Below are 21,467 nucleotides of genomic sequence, written 5' to 3'. Positions count from 1 at the left end.
CCAATCTGCATGCTTTAAACAAAAGGTCAATTATTTGAAAGAAGGTTTATTACCGTACGTATACAATTTTGAAATAAACTCATCCGCTTCACTGCGAATTGGGCTGAAATATTTATCTAAAGTGGAGTTAATGACAATTGGCTCGAATTATTAATGCTGCTAACAAAATCATTAAAAATGGGAAGTTCGAAATAATTCTTGAGCGAAATTATCCCTATGCGAACTTAATAACCCGACGTTTTTCCCACCTTTCTTGCCACATTTTTACATGTTCCAATCGTGCATGACTCCCTGAGTGAATTAATATGTTTGTAAGTAGTTCATTACGATATTGAATCAACATGTTTGCTCTGTCATTGTATTAGTATAATATGGCGCGTTATATGTTAGTATTTATTGAATATCGTGTAATTGCATGAGTAACAATAATTAGCAAAATACGAACATACGTCTTACCTGGAGTTTAAAATGATCTTGGGTATGCATATGAACCCTGAATTCCGAATATTTCAGAATGCGAAATATCAATTTTGGCCCCCAGCAGACCAGAAACACAACAATCACAATTATCAGCATTTTTATGACCTGTAACAAATAACATAAGTAACAATGCAGTATATATATAGTAAACTAGTATATTGTAAGTAGTATTGTTATAGTTAAACTATAGCTCAACAATATGTACGCTCGACTTTTGTAGTAAATTGCCGTTGAATGTGATGTTGATACATGTCAAGTTAAGTATTTGTCAATGAATAGTTAGTCAGTTAATGCCGTGTGTTTACGTGTTGTTACGTTTTGATCTGCTAACTGACAATTGAAGAGTACAACAGCACGCTAAAGGCATTAGTGAATTATCCCTCTTAATTGCGTTCCGTGTGCGCGCGTATGAACAATTGATCATTTAATATCCGACATTGTCCAGTCTTAAAATTTCTGTCAGATAAATTTTGAATAAACTAGAGAATATTTGAAAACATGCCTTACTTGTGAATGATTTAGGGAAAATGCATCTGATAACACAATTAAGTTTACGTGGAGGGCGGTCGTTTATAGGAAAAATGTTATGCTTAAATTACCCTGTACTTGACGTTTAATAAGACAGTCGCCTAGAAACGGGTTTTCTTATTTTCTTATTATTTTTGTGAGCAATTATGATAATTATACACGTTAAAGTGTATGTACGCTCAATGTTTGTTTGTGTATACTGTTATATTCTGAAACGTAAATATTTTTGACTCATTACATATCTTATTAATTAAATGCAATCAGTTGTATTGGTTAGTTTTTTTATTCAAGTAAAAATAACTGCTTACCTGTTTGCGTCCTTTATGATTGCATTTATCACGGTGTTGTTCACTCCTGCTGTCCTGTCTATCAAAAACCTCTGGCCCCGACTTTGGATTGGCGTACCGGTCGACATGGAGCTGCTGGAGGCATTTGAGTCATGTCTGTTTACGCCTAGGTACCTGCAAGAAAAAAAACATTAGTAAAAAGACAGTTTATACGTTATAATATTGTTTAACACAGTTGATTACTCCATTGATAGATCTTAATTCGTATTTGTGTCATCGATTGTATTTATTTGTATTCTTAATTGATATTTTTATACGACATAATGATAATTTGGTATTATTATGTTGTTACGAAACAAATGTGCATATTTAAGTATGATGTCGATGTACTATTATATATAAGTCTAAAACAAACCTCTGTGTAAGTATGTTTGTATTTCTGTCAGTTGTACTTTATTTTTGTCTGTCTGTCTGTATCATCAACAAGTTTCGTGGTACCAGTAATGCATTAATGGTGTTTCCTTCTGTGTGTATTGACCATTATACAATCTGCACAATATCTTAAATACTACCGTTTTGTATTACTGTCTCGATGTGTATTTTACATCTTTAGATGTGTGGCATGCTCTAGGATATCATATCGTGTTTTCACAGACATATTGGAATATTCGTGGCAATGTGTGTAATCTATACTGGAATATGTATTTCCATTTAAGTGTGTGGTCATCTAATAAGTATCGTTATGTTGTTATATACTGTTACTGTGAAATTTTGCAATCATAATGTTATCAAAACAACATAACAGCTTTCTTCACTTTTTAGAACGGAATCGTACACTTTCATAATTCTATATATTTAATATTTTAAACATAAGAACAACTGTACACAGGTTTTTGTTTAAAGTAATTGATCTTTTGAAGACACGCACTTACGAGTCTGTTTTATATAGAAACTAACTAGACATGGCAAACTTACGAGTGATTTGACACATCGGCTGGATTCGTGGATGTCATCTTAACAAGCGTGCGGGCACTGATCCAAAGGACGTATATAACGACAGTGTAGCAAAACACCATAAGGATGGTGGGTATACAGAACATGATTAGAATCTGTTTTATATAGAAACTAACTAGACATGGCAAACTTACGAGTGATATGACACATTGGTTGGATTCGTGGATGTCATCTTAACAAGCGTGCGGCCACTGATCCAAAGGACGTATATAACGACAGTGTAGCAAAACACCATAAGGATGGTGGGTATACAGAACATGATAAGAATCTGGTAGACCGCGTAGTAGATACGCATGTTGTCTTGGAGACCATGATCAGCACATAACATCATGGTGAAAGAAGTCACGTTATTGTAGTAAGTGGTGTTTTGTGTATCCTAAAAAAAGAGATTGTTTTTTGTCATGAACTTAATATGCAAATTGCTTATAATTTTGTTTCGCATGTGTACGTATCTGGTTTGCAATAGTATAATTACATACTTAGAACAGAATACTCTTTTTATGTCAAAGATTATTGGCAATCCAGCATTCTGCCATTAGCAAAAACATGTATGCAAACGAGAGATGGCCAGGACAGAGAATCATACAAATTACGCAATGATTTATTTACTGTTGAATAAATATGAACATAAAAAAGGGTTTACATTATAGCAAATAAAATGTAAGAATATGCATTACATTTTTGTGTAAACATGCCATTATAAAGCAGCTCAAATATTTACTTTCTCAGATCTAATATTTAACGCGTCTACCAAACAAGTTTCAATATGATTAGTTTTAGATATTTGCGCAATACAATGTTATATAAATTTAGTTATGTTAGGCCAGGATGTCCTGATATTAAATTGTATACGAAATTCGTTATACACTGGACAGCACAGTAAAACCCGATATTCTGATTCGCAAAAAAAATATTACAGAGTTTCCACTTTCGGTCTTCTTCATATTTAATCTGTTAACTTATAATTCAAGACAATTAGAACTTAATTTAAATATGCTCATTTGGATTCTATACTTTTCTTCTCATATACAGTAAAATTGTGTCGCACAGTTTCTGGTGGTAGTTTCATCAAATGCTACAGCATATTAATTCAAATTACAGTACACGTTATATGCGCTATGTATGTTTATTTTGACACTGACGGTCTGCTTCATCCACACACCAACGCGCACACAATGTTTTGAAATAATATATAGTTTTTCAGAGTAATCAACTAGATTATTGATCTTGTATGCATTTCTAAGAGCCAAAATGCGAACCTACATTTTAACATTTTAACATTTTACATTTGATAGTTTAATTAATTGTTACATGATATGTTATGTACAAGTGTTGAATATTGTGTACCTGTAAAGAAGTGCTTGCGTATACAATTTCAATTGTTTACTGGTTAAGTAGTCCATTAACAACGGTGTGCATTATAATTACAGCACGATTCTGTATGCATTAAATATGCAATATCCGATTTTCAGGATATATATTCCAAATGATGTGCTTATATTTGTTGAGACAATATCTTCAGTGAATTGTTCTATTTTAAAATTATTGCGTGTATAGAGGATTATAGTACCTCGATATGTGTGTGTTATATCGGCTTGTGATTATCGGTAGACTGAATTGTGTATTTGGAGACTTTTTAAAAGCAACTCTCACTAAGTGACTTGTCTAACGTAAAAACTTTCACACTTGAATACATTAGTTATGAGTTACATTTTTATTAAAAAGTTTATGTGTGATACGTTTACTTAATGATGTGCATTATCACGATTAAATAATTTGTGCGTGACGATCGGACTTTTAAGCACATGCGGTATGTGGCCTGCACCTTGACAGTTGCACTCCTGAGTATTCATAAGAGCAATAGTGTTGTTTGAATGAATGTATTGTTGTCCTGGTTTAAGGGCCGTCTTGAAATGATGACGTTGAAAGTGAACTATAAGTTTATCGCGTTTTACCATGTTCAAGCTCGCAATGATACAATCATACATACCCCCGTGCTTAAGTTTCGGATGTTCATTGATGAATGATTGTATCGTAAAATTGAACAGTTTGTAGTCATCTTATCAATGGCATGTGTTAAATCAAACTCTCAACTCAAAAGGGGTACATTCAAGTTTTATAAGGTTTTCGTTGTATATGTTTATATGTGTTTACGTTAAGCATGTGTTACCTCCACAAACAATGACGGCGCCGACAGGCATGCTGACATGATCCAAACGAAAACTAGAAGTTTCCGTGTGTTTCCGACGGTACATCTATGTCGGCTTTGAATAGGATTCACTATCACAAAGTATCTAAAATAAAATACAAAGTTCGTGATATTATTTTTGTTAGCACATACATACGTTACACCGCAGTTGATTCATACACAATAACAAAACCTATGTATGTAAGCGAACGAAACGAACATATTTTGAACATGTGGGTATGCTTTGATTTTTTTATGCTGTGTCCACAAAAATGTACATCAGCCTACTATACACGTATATAAAGCTGTTAACAACTTTTAAACTCAAGTGATCTGATATCAACTGATAGCTCTTTGAATACATAGGACTGTTTTGATAAGTAAGCATCGTTGATCGTATGTTTGCTCATTATAAACCTATCCAGTTTATACCTAAAGCAATAGCGTATCTATAGTAAGAATCTTCTATTTTAAGACCTTACTGATTTCAATAAACAGTCATCTAGTGAGTCGTCTTGAGAAGAAAAACCAAGTATGGATTTCTGAAAGCAGCGAATAACTTTCGAACAATAAATATAATTATGTCCGTTAACATAACATGTTTTATCAAACATGTATGTACATACGAGTAAAACTATACAAAAACTTCTCGTATATATCCATAGTTCAATTATATTTCAACGGCGTTCTGCGATCCTTACAAACATGTTAATATGATCTCTTAAAAAAGGTAATTTAATGTGTCATAGGTTGGACAGAAAGGTCGCTGTGAGAGGTATATTAATTAATTCCCGTCTATTTGAAGTTGCGACTTTAAACAGTGTGGTCAGGAGACGAACTGTAAGTGTTAAGTTGTCATGTGAAAATGGTTAAACATGTGAACAAGGAGTAGAACGTATATAAGTGGAATGTAAACAAAAAACGATTTTTTAAAATATATTTTACTAGCTTAGATGAACGGTCAGTCTCGCACAAGTCATGGTACATGGTTTGTTTTAGGGCAGATGAGAGCCGATTACATGTGTGTTTAAAAGCGTTCCGGTGCTATGACATATTTCTGTAGAGCGCGGAACAAAATGCCTTTTCTGCACAAAAGAATCGGTTGATTCCAAGTTCCATGTTTCTTTCTTTTAGTAATTGGACACGGTATGTTGACAAAGCAGTGGGATCTGAGGTTTCGATAATGTTGACAACTTTAAAGAAAGTGCTCCATTGTTTCCGGGTAACCACAATAGCGCAAGAGGGAGTTTAGGTCGAAGTTCAACCCGTTACGGTAAACCGTCAATCCGAAGACGTGTGTGCAAGATTTGTCTAGTTCGTGAACCACAATAAAAATGGATACATATTCGTTTTTATCTATATTTTGGCGTATTGAAACGATTTATATTAGGTAAATTTTAAATTGTTATTGACAGTTAATTCCACTCACGTATTATTTTGGGTAAGACATACAGACACAATGTCTTCGCGCGTGCTCTTGCTTGTCGAATGTGTCTTAGGTTGTATCCGTCTGCTTTTGTTTGGTTTATATTTGAAATCAGGTCTGACATTAAGAGTGGTGACAGACCATGTGTCATTTTATAAAATAGAAGTTGGCGATGTTGTTTCCCTATTTCCTTCTTTCCGAGAGTGTATCCCGTTTTGGTCGTTCAGTAGCTGTTGGATACTTCAATTTGTTGATTTTTCTTTCCATATACAGAATATCCCATGTTGACTGATTCGAGTTCGTGAATCGCATATTCGCTACAATGGTCCCAGTCAACCTCAGATAAGTCAAGTGTAGAGTGAATACGTAAGAAAAAATACTGTAGCGAGTAAGGCAGTTTTTTAAGCTATCTAAAACGACCGATAAGTCGCCAAGCTTTTGTTAGACTCATTGAGATGCGAGCTCATCATTGTGTGCCATAGGATAGGGAAAGATCCAGGTGCGTGTGGGTGTCAAGTTCTAAAATATGTATATACTTTATGATTAATTGTGGGTGAGGCGGCTTACTCATTGTCCTGCTGAACGAATAGATTCAGTGTTCGCAGAGTTAAACCAAGGCAAGACTGGACAACGAATGTATGGTTGCAAGGTTGTTATTAAACATGATGAATGAAGTAATAGGATATTTTACACTTATTTAAAGACTGTTGTCGTCAGCTGGATGTTTTTCAGAGCAGACATGATATCGTTTACATAAGCGAGGACTAATAATTGGAACAAATGGAGCCTTGACGAACGCCTGTTTTTAATGGCGCCAAATGATGATACAGCATTTGCCCACACACGGCGCACTTTACAATTTTACATGTAAGACGTAATTCAGTCTGAGAGGAACATATTAAAATTGACGCACGTTTTGTGATAAAAAATCGGCGCCAGCCTCGATCATAAGTTGTTTTATTATCGCAGAATACGGCACGCAGTGCCTTAACCTCGTCAATCGCCTGACACTTAGTTTAATTGGTATTGTATATCAAGAACTGTATCTGAAATTTACTTCAGTTTAAACAATATGCTTCCTGTGTAAAACAATATTTACAAAGGTTTTTTGAAATGGCTCTTATGTCTCATTCATGCATGTAGGCAGTGAACGTGACTTCTTATCGTAATGATGATTAAATGCAGACAAGTTCACCGACTATCTGCATGCAAGTAATTGTAAACCCATATTATCCAAACAAACAACAATTTAAAGATTATGCTCCAAATACAATTAATACTATATTTACCATGATTATACTACTAAGAATAGTGTCAATACATTATTTGCTTTTTAGGATTAAACAACACTTTCCGATGACAAGAACATTACTCTCGCAGGGTTATCACAACGAGTGAACATGAAATGAACATCGGCCAAAATACATTTACCTTTCAAAACTGACGGCTGTCAAATTGAGAATCGAGGCTACAGCCGTTAGCATCTCAATGAAACCAGACACTTTACAGAACGCTCGGCCACCTGGCCATTCACCAAGAATCATCCTATAAAATATAAGTGTATACTACCAAATACGTTCATTTATTAATAAACATGTTTTTGACATTTAAAACAAGGTTCATTATTTGTTTTATGTTCTATAAACAACACACGAATAACGTTACAGAAACAAATACAACGTATGACAAAATAATATAACAAGGACTGATGGATTGTTAACAACTTATATACTTTTTTTTAATTAATTCGATGCGACGCATGGTTTGGTTTACTATTTTTCCTGTGAACAAATTATACCAAAAGTTCCCCAGCCTGCGTAAGTCGAGGTTCTTAGGTAAACGATATTTGTGTTGAATAACGTGCATTTCACACATTGCATTTGTGTCTGTCCTAATGTATCCTACACTTAACATAAATATAAACATGTATTCATAGGTCAATTAGTTCTATTGATTGTATTCTATTTTAGTTGTGTATTCTTCGTGACAATCAAAAAGCACAGATAATTGATCGTTTAAAATGCGTAAAAACAACGAGTCTAAATATAAAGCGACGCGTTGACGCAAATATTCTGAAGAAACAGAACTGTTAAAAAGCCAGCGTGTACACAGTTAAATGACACTTCCTCAACACATGGAAGCAGTGTTTGTTTAACACAATAACAATATTTTGCAAACACATTTTGGTATCACATTAAACGGTGTAAGTGTTCGAAGCGAGTTTCTAGGTTTTACTATAGTCACATATATAAACACAACTAAGCGTAATGCTTTCAGATTGGCACAAACTGTTTTTAAAGTGGGCAAATCATTGGGTTCCAAAATTTAACGTAGTGACATATTTGACGCATACTGGCCCTTTTCGCTTACGCGCTTTTTCTTTTATTTATCCACGTCCTTTTATATCCCACGTGGCCCAGTTTCAAACTTAGCCAATGTACTTTCGAAACAAATATTTTGACAAATATTGATAATGATGAGAAATGAATATCTAGCCCAAACGTTACCATTTTGTAGTTGGAAGATCTCTTGAATGTACTCGTTTTGACTAAATTCACGTTCAAGGATTTGTTCTAGTATTGCAGAAGGATGTAAATTTGGACAACTCTTCGCGAATCCATATATCATAATTATTCAATTTATTTATTTTAGTTCAAATAAGTTTGCATACTCACTATATAGTCGTTGAGATTTACAAATTATGCTATTGTATATAAATAGTAAACTTGTTAAACGACAACTAGAGGTAAACACAACTCAACGCAGCGCTAAATCAGCAACATATATAGTTCGGATAGTTATTAATTTACAAATAAATATAAACATAGAAATGAAATCAAACTTCCCCTAAATGGCAAACGATGATCATTGTTTCTGACGAAAATACATAGAGTTTATACTACAGCATTAACACATATAGCCAATTGTCAATGTGTGCTTGCATTTCGCAAATCATCAATACACCTTTCAACGTAAATACAGTGAGTGTTGATGACTATGTCAATGCGTATGTATACAAAAGTGTGTGTTGCCAGTTTATTAAATATGCTTAGTGCATATTTTACGCAACAGATGATAACAATTATTGCATTTTATAATGTATTTATTTTCAATTATTTACAGTGGCATATAGTCAAACCTTATTGTATTAAAGGAACACGTGCACCACAATGTGGAACGATAAAGTACGTCGTGATCACTGTGCACTATTTAAGATAAAACCCGATAACATAGATACAAGCACATGTCAGTGATTAATATCTTGGGAAAAACCATGACTTGGTGAAATGTTTATCACATTTTCAAACGTGATATTTGGAGAAACGCTTAGCTTAAACAACTGATCCAATGCGATAGAACACCAAAACAATGTTTTGCGCTCAGGGAGTGTTTGCTCAATCACTTATGCTATTTTTACATGTTTAATACATGTAATTCATTTATCAGTTTAATTCAATACCCAGAGAATACTATGTTTATTAATAAAAACGAATTTGTTATCGACTCATAAACGTATGACACGTTGACGATGTGTTAATACAGAGCTATTTTTGTTTTTATATATGCAATACAATGTATAACTGATATATTTGTTTCTATAATCATAACATTCGTATGTATGTATGTATTATTTATTTTAACTGAAAATTTACAGCATACATTTTACAATACGACTTTTGATAACTGCTGAATCCAACCTAATTGAGATTAACCTCTATTGTTTCATTTACTGCGCCGACACATGCTAAGACATGAGCTAACATGTAAAGTAAGCGCACCTAATGAAATCGTTATATAACTACGATTGTGTTATAGTGTTCAGTTTATATTACCATTTTATAAAAACACTTAAACCTGTAATTTACATATAATATTATGTATAATAAGTATCATTTATTTACATAATTATTTGATTGGACCAGAACATATTGTTGATATAATTTTCAAAAAGTCTGCATAATCTAATATAACAGTCTATAATGTATATAATAATTGGATATTACATATTGCTACATCGTCCGTAACGTTAAAACTGTAAATATCTGTATGGAGTCAACTCATGTCATATTCATAGCAGATAATGAACAGAAGGTTGCAAAGTCGACTTTCTAGGTCAATTCATTGCTAATACCTATACGAAAATTTCAACGACGATAACACACTATACGATATATAGCTATTCGCAGTTAAGTTTTTTAATTAAATAACTTTAAGATTATTTACATGTATAAATACAATCAAATTGAAACTCCAACTTCTACAGAATTGTCGATGCTAAAATATTCCGGACCTTTGTTTAAAGTTTAGCGACACATACATTGCTGAAACAACCATGTGTAAATAATATTTATAGTTGCATTGATACATGAAATGTGAGTTAGTGAATGGTTTTATTTATATAAACTTATCACGGCAAATAATGCAAGAGTACTACAACTAGTGGCACAATGCACATTTAAAGGGAACAATAACGCGTCAACGGTTTTAATAAGTACATCATACGATTTTCGCTTAACAATGTTAAACTCTTTCATTCGTTTTAACATGTAAGCTTAGTAACGCGTTAAAAAACTACCATGATTTGATATTTGATTTAAACAGGACGATTTGATATAAACAGGGCGATATCATATTCTTACCGGAGCAACTCGTGTGGGATAACCACGAGCAGGAACAGAATGTCGGCCACAGCTAGGCTTACCATGAACATCAAGGTCACATTTCGATTGGACCTACGTCCGAGCGCCGATAATATCACAATGAAATTTCCTACCAAGCCCAACAGAAACACGATGCCGTATATAATGGTCTGTGGCAACACATGGGGCTCGTTTACCCATGACGTCTTAAGCTTATCAATATCCTCGTAAAAATAAATTCCATCGTCCATCTCGGTCGTGTGATTGTCTCCGGACTCGTTGTAATGATACGTAGACAATTGATTGTTTTCAGTAGCCATCACCGACTTATTTGCCTCTGTATTAACGGATGCCATTGGCTCACCTTTTGGTATTAAATGCTTTATTGGATGATTAAATACTATTTAGTGTTCAGATATCATGCACTATTCATCGTTTGAGTGCACTGATACGTTTATTTAGTGTTGTAATCGCCCATAATATCACTAATAATTTTATCCAACACGTTTATAACGCAAAAGGTTCTTCACGTATGTGTTAGCCTCAAACCTGTACAATAAAATGTAAACAACAAACGCATACTAAGGTCATTTAGAGAATTGTGTGGACGTTGTTTAATACCCAACGCAAACCTGTTTTTTAATCCAGAAACCACCTTTAATCATGTCAGAAGCAAATAAGCAAATACAAAAATGCATGTTTTAAATTATGAGATTGCTTTCCTAATTGTTATATAACGAGAATTCAACGCGAACACGTCTTGATAATTTTAAACAGATTAAACAAAAGAATACCGGTGTAAACATCTGTAACGGTAAATATCAGTTGTTGCAATTGCGTTAATCCATCTTTATTTAGATCTTTTTACAGTTGTTGCAATTGCGTTAATCCATTTTTATTTAGATCTTTTTATTAATTTATTTTTCGCTAACAATAACTATATTTGAAGCATTTTCTTGCACTGTATAGATTATTCGTGTTTGATTTAAATTTCGCTATATATGTGTGTACATTACAATTAAATTTCGTATAAATTAACCGCAGTGTTCAGCGGATATTTAGCACGCACAAAACTGTCTTTCTGCCTCATAACGCAACACTGATACATATGCCAGCTGATTTTCCAACCCATTTCTCTCTTTATGAATGTAGCTTATCATTACGCTCCAATATCATCAATAGTTCTGCCTGGCTGCTGGAAACAGCTCATGCGCATTTAATGGATCTTGACGTCCCTATGTTGCCAGATACGAAGAGCTGCGTACTTAAACGTATTTATTAATACGTTAAATGGCGCTGTTTAATGAACTTGGTTCACGTGAACTTTTTACAATAAATGTTTAATAATTGTCAAATAAATAATTATAAGATGCAACCTTTACTACACATGTAATCTAATAAAACGAAAACATATTTTTTACTGATGTTATTGCATTGTAACAAACACAATGTACATTTCATAAGTGAATATAAATACCAAAACCGGAGAGAAAACATTACTAATTGTATAGATAAGATCAAGCATACAATGCAACCCATTTCATTGACATATAAATGGAACACTATATCGGATATCTTTATTTATATATACCTTATCTAATTTCAATATTAACATTTTAATCAAGCTTGAGAATGGCATCAATGATCTTGACTGCTCTCCATTTATATTATGACGCACTTAAACATGCGGATGAAAAAAGCCATCGTATAAGTATGCTTCTACATGGTGTTATATCGTATTTGATCCTTTGTATTGTTTCATGTACACTACTCAGATGCAATTTTGATTCAATATCGAGTTGTCATTACGTGTATCCAAGAACGAATTAAGCGATCAATAACTTGCTTATATCTGCTTACAGAACCAACGCAGTTTGATTGGGCTTTACTCTTTTGAAACAATTAAAAACACACTATAAAATATTTGCTGCGTCTCGAAATTGTCGCTTTGTGAAATACGTCATTTTCATTGAAATTCTCTTCCAAGTAATACCGACGTGCAGACAGTATGCCGCGAGACTAAATAAGGTGGTTATGTTGTCCCTAACTTCGTTTGTTAGATTGTTTATACTCGCGAACCGTACTTTTAGGATTAAATTAAGCAATAAATATTACTCGTTTGTGTTCAATATCTGCTTTATTTAAAGAGAACGTGAATTGTGTGTTGTTTTCATGCGTTTTGCAGAGTTCGTCGCATTATTGAGTTATTAAAACTAAATCCGTGGATGCAAAAGTTTAATAGGATTTACTTTTCTTGCTTTATTCTCTAGAATGAGTAAAATGCATAAAGCAAAGCACATATAGAAAACTTCTTACATGTTCGTACTATGTCTTTCTTGTGTAATTGAAAATGATAATTCAATTTGTCTCCATCAATATTTATATTTAATATTTATGTGTTATGCAAGTTTGCTATGAAAACTATAGGAAAGTCACTGTATTGACATATGGTTTTACAAACACTTTTAAACAATTGCATTTATTTCGTATTTGTACATACGTTTTTTTGTAAAGGTTTGTCAAAAATGATTAAAATTCCGAAACGTCACGTAGTATCTGTTTTAACGTCCGGTAACAATAACTAATGTGTTCGTTTGAATAAACAATTATTGGACAAACTTGCGGATACATGTATGTCAATTAGCACGCTGTCACATTTAAAATATCACAGGAGACGACCGTTATGCCAGCCTTTCTTTTACCGGTGTTGTAGGCGTTGACAAAAACTCATTTACAAAATTGAAATATCTTGCTAAACCGAATGGTATGGATACGATTTGGTCTCTCACACATTAAAAAAGTTATACTCGTATGCATCATTGTAGCTCTTCAAAGACACATTCAACGTTTAAAACTGTCCAAAATACGCTGCATACTTATTTTATATTAATCTCGACATAGCCTTTATGAATTCACCTCTTAACACTGGCAAAATTGTTTTTTTAGACAACACGGTAAAAGTCCAGAGTTATTGGACCACACACACATTACGTTATCTAACGCCATCATACTGCCTATTATGTCTCTAATTTTCTTAAAGTTTCATTTTGACAAACGTTCTCAAGCGCGTCATCTGAATCGCATATGTCACGTGCTAATGTTTACGCTATCAATGACAACTATTATGATTATCCTTATACATTTAAACTTCACAATACTGACGAAAATGTGCAGTTACGCATTGGCTTATTATGTTGCGAGCTATCGGAACGTTGCATTTTAATAAAGGTATTAATGGGCTTCCAATAATCGCTAATGAAATATGTATATTTAGTGCGGTTGATTAAGCTGCTATATAACATCGTTGTCCGTATGCATTTTTTATTTATTAATGGATGACTCTCTTCAATATGGTACTCTTATCACGTTTGAAATATCAGCTTATTTCAAGTTAACCGTCTTGCATTATTAAATACCACATATACAGTGTGATACATATCCATCGTTTAATTGCTACACTTAAACTTAATAATCGCATTACAGTTTGATTTTAGTTTTACATATGTACAAAAGAAACCCCAGTTGCATTTAAAGGAGATACTAAGGCCGAACTGAGGGCAAACATTTTACGGTATAACTCCGAACGTAAACATATTGTAATACGAAATATGTTTGATTGTTCTGTTCGTTTAAGCTTTTTTGTAAAAATATGTACCACCCATACTGTGTGCATTGATTCATTGTTATTGGGTACAAATCAACGCTCCTGTGCCAATCTAATTTACAGATATGTGTCGATAATTGTTAACGTAATGTGAAGGAGATGCTCTAATGGCCTTACGTACCTTTATAATCCGCTTCCTGAAATAGTGTCAAACGTTTCAGGATGAATGTAGAATAATGACAATAATCAAGACAAATATAAAGCATACCGACTCGTTTATTACAAATGAAATAAAATATCAAATGTGTCTATTGTATTAATGAATTGTCCGTGAATCCAAATTTTAAGGGGTATTTTACAGTGTTTTTTTTTAATTTTGGAATAATTAATATGTAACTAACAAAACACGAAATCGACATGCTAACTTATTGAAGATAACAATAATGTTACTTCAGCTTAACACAATTCCTCATATTTCAACTCAAAAGTAAATTGCTTCCATTTCGAATCATTTCTTATTTACATACCAAATTTTATTGTGTTATGCCAGCGAAAAAAATCAAAACCATTATGCCAGCGTTTAGAGTTTAAATGTTTGTAATTTTGTTACGATGGCATAACATCTAAAGTTTCGGTCTGTACATAAGAAATGATTCAAAATGGAAGCGATTCACTCTTGGGTTGAAATGGTTGGAATTTTGTTAATCTCGCGTAACTTGTTTTTTCAATAAATTAGCATGTCGATTTCGTGCTATGTAAAGAGTTACATATACATTATTACAAAACATGTTTTTTAAGTGAAAAAACACACTGTAAAATACCACTTAAAATTGGGATCATAGACAGTTTCTTTACAAAATATACAAACTTATAAGTATTTTATTTAAGAAAAACGTCTATTTATTAACGCATTTAAAACCGAAAGAAACCTTAACAACAGCAACATGCATGAGTTAGAATTATCTTTCAGATGAACCTGGTTCAATTCAATCGAGGGCACTCCTTTTTACGAACTTACTTGATTTGATAATATACGTTTGCAGCACCTATATTGAGAAAGGTAGCAGTTGCATTAAATAAAATATCCGAAAACCTACAAGTCACACCTTTTATATTAAATTAAAAACGCATGAACTAAAACACTGTATGGCATGGGTGAAGGCTGTTCCCTACATACGCGGTCTACATTTGCTGCATGAAATTTAATAGTTATCAAAGTTTGATTGCAATTAATGGATAGTTTTCGCCCGAACGTATAGGCTCACAAATTTAGGGTCGCCCCAATAAGTTAGGGGCGAAGCTACCAGCTATTTGACGAACGCTAAAATATATTGGATTACGTAGCAAAATCATAATAAGGAAACGGCAAACATGTATATACTAAACCATGCTTTATTGTTTTATTTATCAGAAAAATCCTAACTTCAAAATCAAGTGTAAATATTTAAGGAAACAAAAGCCCCCTGCTTGGGCCAAACTAGTTATTTCAAAACACGCACGCTGACATCAGATGGCGTCGTTTCAAAGTATAGCTCTTTGCGTCCGTTGTGATGTGGCTTTCGTATTAAGTTAGAGAAACAAAATGTCTCATTTGGAATCGGCATTGTGAGTTAATTACAGTCCAAAAAACGAATCACTCGTTGTGATCCAATTATGTGTATTTTTTATATAACTTTATTTAAGTAAAATTCCTTACGACCCTGCAATTGACCTGTAATTACCATCAATTCCCGCGTCGCGTTTTTATATCATTAGTCTGTACATTTATGTCTGCAATATTACATTTCGTTTAAGCGTAGAACACCTCATTTAATAAAGACAACCATTTTAATGGGAAACCATTATAATTGTCGTGATATCTTTATTGATAAAAATTCAATTCCGAAACGTTGAGTTATTTAGGAAACGCATTAGATAACGCATCATAAATCTGCAGGGAATACTACTGCACTGGTAAATTATCGTTTAGCCAGAATGGATTGTATTTACATTGTTCCATTCAGACATTTAGGGATAAATAAACTAAAATAGTAATACGTCTCATCATGGTTATGTGTAGGACCTTTTCATATGTATCTTATATATCACCGGTATTACTTGTACTGCATATAAATGGTTCTAGTTTGTCTGTAAAGTCAATCTTCAAATAAAGTTATGACTGTTCGAACTACATTGACCAACTGTTTAAGACAATGTATTCGATATATGGCTAAAGTATGTACATAACAAAGGCGACATCCGATGTGTCATATCAGAAAGAATGTCTCTTTCTCATCCGGGAATCGTGCCATTCGGAGGTCGATTATATATGGTCCGCACAGAATAACACTTGTTAAAGTAAGATTAAACATAATTCTATATTTGGACAGGAATTTAAATTTAACTTGACTTATGCAGATAAGGAAACACAAAGACATGCATTTAGTAGGATCCGATTGTGTTTGCATCATTATGCATAACAAGAAAGAGGGAGGTTTACTGCTGTTAACTACAATGATCGCTAGAGAAACGTGTCTCTGAGGACCAAATACGACGTAAAGTTGTCATTTAATACCATAAATTATTGGAGAATAGTGTGTCATCTAATCCTGTAAAACTTATCGGTAAAATGTCGCAATGCATCAATTGTGCACTGTTAAAGCAAACAGGTACCATGTATCCTTCCCAGTTGTTTCAAATTTCGTAAGATTCTTATTATATACGATTGATTTTGCAATTTTATTTTATATTATTTGTTCATAGTTGATGTATAGTTTTATTTGCATCGTCAACATACAATATTTACATACTATGAAATATGTTCTTATAATTGTAGTACACTAACGAGAATTGAATACAATCCTTCTTGTTTAAGAGACCTTTATCTTATCATGTATGTGCAGTTATACTAAGATTGTATTCGTAAATAAAAACTCGCATTGATTAGTATGTGAATAAAAAATCCGTTTTTATACATGACATCCAATAACGAGAATACCAAACAAACAATACATGTATGTTTGTGATTATAGAATAAGCGCGGTTCGGGAAATAATCTTTGGAAACATCATCCACTATCAGGAACCATTATTAACACATGTGAAATGGTAATCAACAAATCTTCCAAGAATACCATAGTTTGTTACATGTATTTTAATGATTTCAGCATGCATTTGATTTTCATGCAAATCAATTGAAAACGTCGGCCGAATAAATGAATTGTTTAAACGCCTTGATGCAAGCGTCGTTTCTGAAAATACCTCAGTGCGAACATCGGTATCAATGGTCGACCCGTCGATTTAGACGTCCAAATAGGACTCGAATAATTTCGTCTGAACAATAAGGAATATAATGCCTCTTTCTTCATTGTTTTATAGATATCGTACGCTAAAGATAAATTATACAGTAAATTAATTCATGTTGGTTCATTACAAGCTGTTTGTAAGAGATATAGAATATGTGCCAAGTCCGCATCGGCCTTTCTTTTATTCAGGCTTGACACGTATTTCTTCGAATTCTTGCTTTATTATTAAACTCAATTATAATATACATACGTTTGATTCAATTTTACATACCTGCCTAAATGTTTAAAATCGTTATATTGTATCATGTATTTCAATAGTATTTGTGACGATCATATGTTTATGATTTATCGCTCATGCACGCTTATCAGTTTCATAGTTTTATATCCGGGGCTTGTAATTTGTTCATTATAGCAATTATAAGATAAACTCGCGGATGTGTGTTATAAGCATGCAGTCAAATTAGATTTTTTTGCAGCAGATAACATTTGTAAAAGTCGTCCATTTACTGATGGTGTTGTCGTTTTCGCAAAGACATTTCAGAAACAAAAGCCATGTGTAATGCCTATAATAATGATACGGTTTTGTCCGCATCACACTTTTTGTATTACAGATGTATTTATAGAAAATATTATTGTAGCTACTCGAAGGCTAACATAACGCCTAACCTTGCCAGAAATGAGGAGCGAACAGATAATGTTAGCTATTGTTTAGTTACCACACACTATTCTCGCAAAGGTCTTTTTGACCACATCTCTTAAGCAAATACGCAAGACGAGACGGCGATCAAATCCATCGCTGCTGACAACGACAACCCAACATTAAGTCGCGACGAGACAACGCCTACAAGGGGCCGGACGAGAATCGCAAATAGATCCACTGATAGGGCCGAGCGCAGGTCACAGTCATCCTGTTCCGTACAGGCGACAGAGCAGCGCTAGTAAAAATAAAATAAAAAGTGACAAAACGGTTTTCCCCGACAATAAAAATAGCGCTGTAGGTTTGACCAGCGCTATAAATAGCAAAGTAAACTTAACACAAGCTAGCGAAAATACACCTACAAACGGGAATCACGTGGAAAATGGTAAATATGTGCCAGTTGCAACCGACGATGCGCGACAGGTGAAAATCTAGGACGTTTTACAGGAGGCCAATCTGCGAATAGCATTATTGAATGTCCAAAGATTATCCACAAGACGTGTAAATAAATTACAATCGAGTGAGCTGATTAATGTGTTTTCATCGCATGATATTGTTTTGCTTACTGAAACTTGGACGAACGATTTCTCAGATTTAAATGTAAATGGTTTTGATCATTATGTTTTAAATAGAACTCAATTATTAAAATCAAGCAAACGGGCATCCGGTGGAATTATTGTTTACATTCGAAATGAACTCACTAGCAAAGATACTTTAGTGTTTACAAGCGAAGATGACATTCTTTGAATTAAGATATCTGAATCTAAAATTTGTTTACAACATGACTTGTTTATATTTTTATGCTACGTTATACCTGAGAATAGTTCGAGACAGGCTATGGTGAAACGCCATACACTTGATAGAGTACTCGATTATATACAAAATCTTAATTCCAAACATGGTGAAAATTTAAATGTTATATTATGTGGTGATATGAATGCACATACATCTGATTTACCCGATTTTGTGTCAGATGAAAATGTTACTCATATTGATTTTTTACCCGATGGTTATGTAGCTGATACTGAATGCACCGTGCGATGCTCCCAGGACAAAGGTCGTATTAATAATAACGGAATCGTGTTACTAGATTTATGTAAACAAACCGGAATGCGTATTTTAAATGGAAGGTGTGATAGGGATCAGGGTGGAAAGTACACTTTCATTGGCAGAACAGGTTCTAGTGTGGTCGATTATGTCATAGCAACGCCAGGTATTTTTAATTGTGTTTACTCTTTCCGAGTTGAGGATCCAAATATTTTATCCGACCATTGCTTAATTGATTTTTCTTTTGCGTTTAAAGATAGTAAGCCGCCAATCAATAATTGTATTGACCGAAATGGTATCGCGGGGGGATTAAACTATAAATATGTTTGGGACAATGACCATAATCAATTATATCAGGAAGCTTTACACTCAAGTGATGTTATTGACAATTTAAATACATGGACAAATGCTGTTAGCAACAGCGCGTCATCACATGACATAGACTGTTGCATTGTTAAACTAAATGAAATATTAGATGGAGTTGCCTCCCCTTTATTTAAACATAAAATTAGAAATAACTTAAGCTATGTTAGCTCACAGCAAAATACACATGAAAAACCCTGGTTTTCCACCGAATGTGCTGAAAAAAGGGATCTTTTTTACAGTCATCTGAATAAATTTAGAAATAATAAAACAGACGAAAACAAAATGGTACTTAATAAAACTAGGTCAGATTATAAGCTATGTATACGGAAACAACAATTACAGTACGATAGGTCACAAACCCGAAAGCTCGAACATTCAATATTTAAAAATGCTAAAATGTACTGGAATATGCTCAAACAATCTGCAGGAATTCAACAGTCCAATATTTCCCTGAGTACTTTTGAACAATATTTCAAAAGCGTTAATAATCCAAACAGTATGTTTTTTACGCCTGATGAGGATGTTATCTACTTCTTGGAACGGTATGAGAGAAACGAATTTAGTGTAATGTTTGATGAATTAAATGAGCCCATTTCAACAGAACTAATCAATAAAGCTATTAAGGAATTGAAATCTAATAAAAGTGGAGGACCTGATATGCATATAAATGAGTTTTTTATCCATGGTAGAGACACCCTTTTGCCATATCTACATACACTGTTTAATAAAATATTTGATAGTGGTTATTTTCCAACTCCCTGGTCTGAGGGTTTTGTTGTTCCTCTGCATAAGAAGGGTAGCATAAATGACGAAACTAACTATAGAGGTATAACATTATTGAGTACGTTAGGAAAACTGTTTACTCGCATTTTAAACATTAGACTCTCACATTGGGCGGAACATTATTATGTATACGTTGAAGCACAGGCGGGTTTTAGACAAAATATGAGCACGCTTGATAATATTTTTGTACTGCATGGTCTTCTGACACACTTACTTAATAAAGGAAAACAGCTTTATTGTGTATTTGTGGATTTTAGTAAAGCATTTGATTATGTAGTCCGAGAAAACCTTTGGAGCAAACTCATTAAACTAGGGTTACGAGGCAAAATTTTTAATATTGTAAAATCGATATACTCGTCTATTAAATCTAGAGTTAAATATTGTAATCAATTAGGTGAAGATTTCGAATGTATGCTAGGGGTCTGACAAGGAGAATGCTTATCGCCGTTTCTGTTTTCTATGTTTTTAAATGATTTAGAATCAGTGTTCGCTGAAAGTGGCATAAATGGTATAGATGTAGATAATTTCAAACTATTTCTTGTGTTGTATGCAGATGATATCATTATTTTTGCAAATAACGCTAAGGAATTGCAACACAATCTAAATGTGTTTCATGAATATTGTAAACGCTGGAAGTTAGTAGTGAATGTCGATAAAACTAAAGTCATGATATTCAGAAAAGGGGGACGGTTGCCAAACAATATTTCGTTCCACTACAATGATATTGCAATTGAGATTGTTTCTAAGTTTAATTACCTTGGTGTCGTATTCACAACTGGTGGCTCGTTCTCTGATGCACAAAGAACATTAGCTGGCCAATCCTTGAAGGCCTTTTTTAAGATGAACAAATACCTTTACAAATATACTGACATTACTGTGAAACATACATTAGACTTGTTTGATAAACTTATATCACATATTCTTAATTACGGAAGTGAAGTTTGGGGTTTTGTCAAGGGCGATGCTATAGAACGTATTTATATGCAATTTTGTAAAAGTCTTCTTGGTGTTAAAAGAAGTACTCAAAACGATTTTATATACGGCGAACTTGGGCGCCTTAACTGTCAAACAAGTAGATATTTTAATATTATAAAATATTGGGTTAAAATATTACATACTAATAG

The 21,467-nt window shown here is 33.5% G+C and overlaps 1 protein-coding gene across 1 annotated transcript; it reads right to left on the bottom strand.

The window, feature by feature from the left end:
- Positions 1-578: 578 nt before the first annotated feature.
- On the bottom strand, positions 579-10,919 carry LOC127835919 (alpha-1A adrenergic receptor-like). Its single transcript, XM_052362340.1, has 4 exons — positions 10,564-10,919; positions 7,355-7,468; positions 1,317-1,469; positions 579-585 (listed from the first exon to the last, which is right to left on the bottom strand). Exons 1-4 carry the CDS (start codon positions 10,917-10,919, stop codon positions 579-581), a joined length of 630 nt encoding a protein of 209 aa, XP_052218300.1.
- Between the last annotated feature and the right edge of the window lie 10,548 nt (positions 10,920-21,467).

The sequence above is a fragment of the Dreissena polymorpha genome, chromosome 6 (genome assembly GCF_020536995.1).
Source record: "Dreissena polymorpha isolate Duluth1 chromosome 6, UMN_Dpol_1.0, whole genome shotgun sequence".
Lineage (NCBI taxonomy): Eukaryota > Metazoa > Mollusca > Bivalvia > Myida > Dreissenidae > Dreissena > Dreissena polymorpha.
This window is presented reverse-complemented; position numbering and strand designations above follow the sequence as displayed.